The sequence below is a fragment of the Nothoprocta perdicaria genome, unplaced genomic scaffold (genome assembly GCF_003342845.1).
Source record: "Nothoprocta perdicaria isolate Ctin4 unplaced genomic scaffold, notPer1 scaffold_24, whole genome shotgun sequence".
In the NCBI taxonomy this organism is placed as follows: domain Eukaryota; kingdom Metazoa; phylum Chordata; class Aves; order Tinamiformes; family Tinamidae; genus Nothoprocta; species Nothoprocta perdicaria.
Genome location: NW_020455466.1, coordinates 1,400,339 through 1,406,370, shown reverse-complemented (window position 1 = coordinate 1,406,370; position 6,032 = coordinate 1,400,339). Strand labels below are relative to the sequence as shown.

The 6,032-nt window shown below is 46.3% G+C and overlaps 1 protein-coding gene across 1 annotated transcript; it reads left to right on the top strand.

Annotated features, from left to right (window-relative positions):
* The first annotated feature begins 825 nt into the window (after positions 1-825).
* Positions 826-6,032, top strand: PSMG4 (proteasome assembly chaperone 4). The gene is made up of 3 exons (XM_026039757.1): positions 826-984; positions 1,117-1,192; positions 4,134-6,032. Exons 1-3 carry the CDS (start codon positions 826-828, stop codon positions 4,253-4,255), a joined length of 357 nt encoding a protein of 118 aa, XP_025895542.1. The 3' UTR covers positions 4,256-6,032.

Sequence of the window (6,032 nt, the reverse complement as noted above, 5' to 3'; positions counted from 1 at the left end):
TGGCTCCGGGGAACAGGGAAGCGCAGAACTCACGCCCGAGGAGGAGCTTTTAATTCCCGCCGCTCCGCTCCGCGCAGCGCGGTGCTGCCCCTTCCCCTGTGTCAGACCGGGGGCTCCTCCGCGCCCCCCCGCACGTTGCGGATGCGGGTGTGCGGAGAGGCGGCATCAGTGTGTGCGTGTGTGTGTGTGTGTGTGTGCGTGTGTGTGTGTGTGTGTGTGCGTGTGTGTGTGTGTCGGAGGGGGTGTGCACCGGGTGTGCGTTGTGGGCTTGTGCCTCGGGCGGGCTGTACACGGGCAGGCGCTGTGCGTGGCGGGGGTGCGCGCAGCGTGTGCGTGTCACGCGAGGGCTGTGCATGGCAGGGCTGTAGGGGTGTGTGCGGGGGCTCTGCACCACGGGCAGTGTGCGCCGGCCCACGGGGGGGGTGTGTCGCGGGGGGCTGTGCGCTGGGGTTGTGTGTGTGTGCGCTCCGAGGGTGTGTGCGTGTCTGCCTGTGTGTCCTGGCAAACGGGGGAGCTGCGCGTGGAAAGCGGGGTGCGCTGCGGGACTGCGCGCGGAGCGGGGCGGGCAGAGCGGGGAGGTGCGCGGCCCTGCCCGCGCCTGGAGCGGCTGCGGGGCCGGGCTGCGGGGCGGCACCGCGGGGCGGGCTCCGGGTGCGGGGCGGTACCGCGGGGCGGGCTCCGGGGCGGGCTGCGGGCTCCGGGGCGGGCTCTGGGCTGGGCTCCGGGCCGCGGGGCGGGCTCCGGGAGCTGGCGCCTCCCCCGGGAAGCGGCGTGGGGCACCGGGGCGGGCGGCGCCGGCTGAGGCCTGTGCGGGCCGCGGCGCCCATGGAGGCGGCGGGCGGCATCGTGGTGCACGACTTCAGCGGGCAGCTGGGCGAGCAGCTCGTGCACTTCCACGCCATGCGGCTGCGGGACTCGCTCTTCCTGTGGGTGGGCGCCGCGCCCGCGCTCGCCAGCCTCGCCGTGGCCATGTGCAGCCCCCGCGTGAGTGCCCGGGGACCGCGGGGACGGCGGGGGACATGGAGGTGGTGGTGGCAATGGTGGGGATAAGGGTGCGTGGAGGTGGTGGTGGCGGCRATGATGATGATGATGATGGTGGCGCTGCTCTGCTTGCAGGACAGCGTCCCCGTGTCGGCGTCGCTCCTGGGGGACCCCTCGGACCCGGCTGGCGTATCCCTGGCCCGGCGTCTAGGTGGGTGCTGCACAGCGCGGGGCCCGGGCCACCCTCCGTTAAGCCTGGCCTAGCGTGCCCGGGGTGGGATGGCCTTAGTGGGATCACGTGCGTTTGGCGTGAAGATCAGCCCGATTCTCGGCACATCTGGGGCCCAGAAGCCTCTGCATTGTGGAAAGTTGAGTCTGGAGAAGGGCTGATGTTCCCGCAGATGCCGGTGTTTGCTAGACCTGTGCAGCCCGTGTCTTCTGTCCTGGCCCGCCTAAGAGTGTCCTGGTATGACTAGTGCATGACCRAGCATTCAGGCTCAGAAACCAGGCTCTCTGGCATTCAATTTCCCATATCTCGTATCTCTGATGGCAGATCACAAACATGGCTCATAAGCATRTACCAAATTACAGGGGCAACTACAACTGGTGGCTTTCTAAAACATTTTTTTTTTCTGGGTCTTAAATGCCSTGGTCTTGATGCACTGTTCATTTTGTCTCACTTGGGTTGCTTCAGCTGAAATATATGCAGAATTTTTGATGATCTGTGTGCTCATCTTCATTATGGGCGCTATGTCCTGACTGCTATCGTGATTAGGGCATTATGCTTAAGAAATGCATTAGTAAAACTATAAAACTAGTCAAACGTGGTTAACTTTGGATAAATCCTGTAACAGTTTATTCCACTTTCATTTGGTTTCCTGCTCTAAATCATGGTTTTCTTCAGAATCATATTGTAAGCTTTTGTGTAGCACTGCAGTCCAGCTATGAGGTCAAAGTTGTCCAGGTTCTTTCCACCCACTCCTATCTTTTTCAGTACTGAAGAGCTATTTTATATCCACAGAAGATTTATGACTGATTCCATAGCTAGAATTTGTAATAACTTGCTATTTCACATGTCAGTTCTTGCAGTGATCAAGAGGCTGCCTGGATCAACCTTTTTCTTTTTTCCTCAATAGAGGCATGAATTATTTTTACCTCCCCACCTCATTTTCATTATTAGTGTCAGCTAGCTTGTTTTTGTTACTGAAACTTGATAGGAGTTGCTTGACACTGGAGGACAGTCACTCTTCATCCTCAGAGAATAATGCCCCTTTGTATCTTTGGTTTGTTTGCCTGTGTGCTTTAAGCATCTTCTGCTATTTGTTTTGAACTTTCTGTGCGAGATGCACCCTTGCTTGGCTTTTGGTTCTAGTCCAAAGGACATGGTCTGTATCTGAGCCATCTTCCTCTGTCCTTCTCACTTGTCCAATTGAAGCTACAAGAGAAGTGAGAACAGAAGAGCTTGAGTTACCCATTAAAGCCAGTCTCCCACACTGGCAGCTCACTTCTGTGCACACAACTTTGAGGGAGTCATAGTGTTCCCAAGAACTGGAACATCATTCAAGAGACTAAATCAGATCTTACACAAATGTGATTACAACGTTAGGTTTTGATTCTGCAGTGTAGGATGTAGATTCATTAGATAGGATAATGGTATTAATTAGTTTGGAATTAGCATTGCATTTATTTAGGGCATGATGATGAAGCACGAGTGGTTACAAAGCATGCTTCTTTGTACCACAAAATCTGGTGCCAAACACTAATTTTTGCAGTCATAACAACAAGCTGCATTATATTTTGTAGTGCCAAATGTTAAAAAGGCAAATGAGCATTTGAGTTTCAGAGGCAGCCCACTGGGGCTCTCTCTACTCACTAAGCCTCACTGGTGGCCTGTTAGAATAGAGAATGATAATAAGTTGATTTGCATGAAGAAAATGCATCAAAGGAATTGGTGAAAAAAGTATAAGTTATACAAACTATATATATATATACAAGCAAAAAAAATCTTTTTTTTTTATATATATATATATATATATACACACACATACATATATAGGTTTTCTGTAGTTGAATTTTCGGTTTAAGATGGCCTGAGATAGTAGGAGTTCTGGAAACTATTTGAAAATTTAAAATTCAGATGCTGTTTTTGAACATTCAGTAGCACATCCTGATTGCTCCTTGGGAGTGTCAGTGGCAGCTAAGTCTCTGACAGGACTGTCTTGTGAGCAAAACACCACTTGTCTAGTCCTTTAACACAACTCATTTTAAATTCTCTGTCTGTTTTCCCTTTGTGCTTAGTTTGCACAGTTTATTAAAAAGAGCTACAACATTTATGTATTATTATGTTAAAATTATTATGTTAAAAGAGAAATCCTATTTAGATTTTTACTTATAAGAGACTTTATGTTGTCTATTCTGCGATGATAATTAAGCCTTCGTGCTCCAGTGGACGTTATCTTTGTCACTGTTAATTAGCTCTGTCATGGAAGACAAGCTCTTACTTTATAGCATGTCTCTCTAGGTATTTGTCATTACAGTCACCTAGAACTCGACTAGTTTGATGCCTTTCAACCAAGCTGCTCAGCCTTCTGGAGAGCCTGTGGATAGCATGGAAATAAAGGTTAAAGGAAACAAAGAAATCCTTGTCAGCAGGTTTAGACTGAGTAAAGAGATCCGCACTTTTGGGAGATGTTTAGGGATTCACTTTAAAAAACCACTTTAATCGTGGCCTAATTATGTTCTTGTATAGTTTTTTTTCTTGTGTATTTTTCCTTCATAGCACAGACTTTGCCAGTTCATAAAATAATTTCAGTGATAAGGTTACTGTATAGTCTATGGTTTCACTTAAACAGTATCATATTTAAGAAATTTCCAAAATCCACAGAAAGCAATTATAGTCTTTTCAGCAACTGTAATGGGTTTTGCATTAGGCCAAAAACTAACTGATAGCCCCAATGCTCACATTGCCCTTTTCCATAGATTGAATAGTTTTGCTTGACATGACAACACTTGTTCTATTCTTACAGCATTGCCTTTTTTTCCAGATCAGGTTGCTGTAAAAATCTGCATGATCTATCTTTATAAAATGCTTGCTTTATCATCAATTTTGTTCAAGATAAAACTACCGATGAATATTCTGGTTTGYGTTTTAGCCAGCAAGACCAAAAAACAGATATTTGTCAGCTACAACCTTCAAAACACAGACAGCAATTTCAGCTTGCTCATAGAAAACAGAATCAAAGAAGAAATGATGGCTTTTCCAGAGAAGTTCTGACTGTGCATCCGTGCAAACTAACTTGAGGCTTTTGTTTCAGAAAAACTGAGTGCAGTTTCTACACTGACATTAAGTTAATAATTTGAAAAATTGATTTCTATTGCTGTGATTGAATTTGCATTTATTATTAAATACTGCAATGTTGGACCTGGATTTTCTTCTCCAAGTTTGCTGCTCTGTAAGTAGAGGATAGACTTGTAATGTTGAAATAAACTGCAAGTTAAGAACATTGTAAGAATCTGTACAACCAGAGTCTGACCTGCATTCGGTACAGGAATTGGTCAGGAAATGTTTTCCAAATTCCAACAGTACAGTTAATTTATTGTGTATTAGTATTCAAACAGTGTTCAAGTGAAAACCTGTGAATACACCCCAAAAAGCTTTATCTTTGATTTTAAGAATGAGGGGGGAATTTTTTTTTTTTTTAAACACTGAACATCAAACATTGAAACGCTGTGACAGCAAACAGGCATCATCTTGCTGTGACTTTCTGGGTCCTGGTGGTTGCAGTGCTGGTGCGAAACACAGGCTTTCCTTCATCTCTTGAACACCAGGAAGAGTGGAAGGCTCTTGGAGCAACTGATAATGCTGTAGGGCTACTAGAAGACCATCTTACATGTAAACTGAATATATTTGTTAAAAAAAAAAAAAACAGAGCTGCCACTACTACCACCGAGCACTCTGTTGCTGTTGCTGTAGACATACTTTTAGTGAATAGATATCCTTTTAAGGTGAAGTTCAGTGTCTGCTGAACATGCTGCATGCCGTTTTCTTTTAATAAGCTCAGCAACTGCAAATTAGCCATGCAAAAAAAGGGGACAGCCAGTGGAGCAGTGGGGGTCTGTTGAGGTCAATGCACGCTGTGCTGTCTCATACTACCTATTAGTGCTAGTAATTTGGAGGATCGTTGAGGAGCGCAAACTGATGGATCGGGGCAAAATAAAGGGTTTTTCCTTACAAATCAAGATCTGATGCAGAAAAAAGCTTCTGGTAGAAACAGACAAATTGCACTGCTAGACCAGCTCTTCGTAGGCTACTGCACTATCCACCTACAAAAGCATGGATCAGAACTTACCTTGTTGTGGCCATCGTCAACAGTTGAAAACTGTAGGCAAAAATAGATGATGTAGAAGATACAAGCCCTAACTACAGTCAGTCTCAGGACTGAAGGAGTCTCAAACACACTGTGGCTTCAGCCTTGTGTATTTGACATGAGAGCACAGGGCCCTTACCTGGAAGAACAGCGGCCAGTCCTTGGCCTCTGTTCAAGTTCGCAGTAAAGAAAAGCAGCTGTTGGAGGCTTCTTTTTCTCTCTTAATCTATGCAAGACAGCAAATAGAATCATTCTCCAGTAACTGAATGTAAAGGAAAATTAGTTAAAAATCAATATGCTGATTTCATTTGCTTGCTTTAAAATCTGTTGTGTTTGTAGAGGYGGATAGAAATGCTCAGGTTGAAGTGACGTTGGCTGCAGTTGGGCTGTTTCACARGTCACTGAGGGAGACGGCAGGCAAAGGGGAAGCAAAGATGAGATGTTGATGAGACAACATCTTTTTATTCTGTACATTTACATACAAAGTTTTTCAGTAGGTACAACAGATGTAACATCATGCAGACATTTAGCTTGTAAGACTGTTTTCAGTACTTGCTTTAAGCTTGTGCTATGAAGAAGCACCACCAGACTATTCATGATCAGAACGTACAGTAACACAATTCTTTAAAACTTCATCAGAAACTGAAATGGGGAGGCAAGTCTCACCCACTAGACATAACACAC

Bases quoted from the DNA above. Each gene is read 5' to 3' on its own strand.
- PSMG4 (XM_026039757.1), top strand. From the start codon at position 826: ATGGAGGCGGCGGGCGGCATCGTGGTGCACGACTTCAGCGGGCAGCTG. The intron at 985-1,116 runs GTGAGTGCCCGG...CTCTGCTTGCAG, and splicing joins TGGCCATGTGCAGCCCCCGC to GACAGCGTCCCCGTGTCGGC.